At 44.4% G+C, this 1,087-nt stretch overlaps 1 protein-coding gene across 1 annotated transcript; it reads left to right on the plus strand.

The window, feature by feature from the left end:
- The first annotated feature begins 259 nt into the window (after positions 1 to 259).
- LOC141819419 (uncharacterized) lies at positions 260 to 742 on the plus strand. The gene has a single exon (XM_074706720.1). It carries the CDS (start codon positions 260 to 262, stop codon positions 740 to 742), a length of 483 nt encoding a protein of 160 aa, XP_074562821.1.
- Positions 743 to 1,087: the final 345 nt, after the last annotated feature.

The following is a 1,087-nucleotide window of genomic DNA, read 5'->3' on the forward strand; positions in this document are numbered from 1 at the left end:
GCGCACGATTTAGACACTAGAGGATTTATTACGAGCTTGTATTCTGGACTTCGGTGGCAGCTGGGAGGATCATTTGCATTTGGTAGAGTTTGCGTATAATAATAGCTACCACTCCACTATTCAGATGGCGCCATTCGAGGCCTTATATGGTAGATCGTGCCGATCTCCAGTATTATGGGAGGAGGTTGGCGAGAGACAGTTTTTGGGTCCACAGAGTATTCAATAGGATGCCGAGCTTGTACGTACTATTAGACGACGGATGTCAGAGGCCCATGATAGACAGAAAAGTTATGCAGACCAGAGACGTCGCCCATTGGAGTTCTTGGTAGGCGATCACGTGTTCTTACGAGTGTCACCCACGAAGGGGGTGAAGAGATTCGGATTGAAAGGAAAGTTAGCTCCCCGATATATTGGTCCTTTTGAGATACTGGAGCGGGTTGGCGAGGTTGCATACCTAGCATTGCCTCCGACGCTTGCGGTATTCAGTGTACTTCATGTATCTATGTTGCGGAAATACATATCTCATCCTTCGCATATTCTGAGGGAGGTACCTGTTCCTCTCAGCCTGACGCATCCTATGAGGAGATTCCGGTGCGGATTCTTGACCGGAAGGAGCGACGAGTACGGAGAAGAAGCCGTTCGACTTTGTCTAAAAGTCAGATGGCAGCATCATACGGATGAGGAGGCTACGTGGGAGTTGGAGGATGTCATCCGAGCTCGATACCCTCATCTATTTGCTTGAGGTATGATTTAAATTTTTACAATGTTTCTGCATAGTAGTATGTAGTTAATAAGTTTGGGGACCAAATTTTTGTTAATTGGGGAGAATGTAAAATACCGGGTAATTTGCAAATAAATTTACCATAATTATTAAGGTTTAAAGAGGGAATTGATGAAGCAATTTGAGAGATTACCTTGGAATAATCCCTGACCCAATTAAGAAATTATGGGCTGGACCCATTTAGCTAATTAAACCTTAATTAGAGCCCATATGCAAGGCCCAATTAACCTTTAGGGTTATAGGGTTAAAGGATAGTGGGTTCTTGGATCCGAACCCATTAAGAAAGCCTTAAGTTCGCGACTCCCT

Source organism: Curcuma longa, unplaced genomic scaffold (genome assembly GCF_044706935.1).
Source record: "Curcuma longa cultivar G26 ecotype Majalengka, Jawa Barat unplaced genomic scaffold, ITB_CL_G26_1.1 contig_5965, whole genome shotgun sequence".
NCBI lineage: Eukaryota > Viridiplantae > Streptophyta > Magnoliopsida > Zingiberales > Zingiberaceae > Curcuma > Curcuma longa.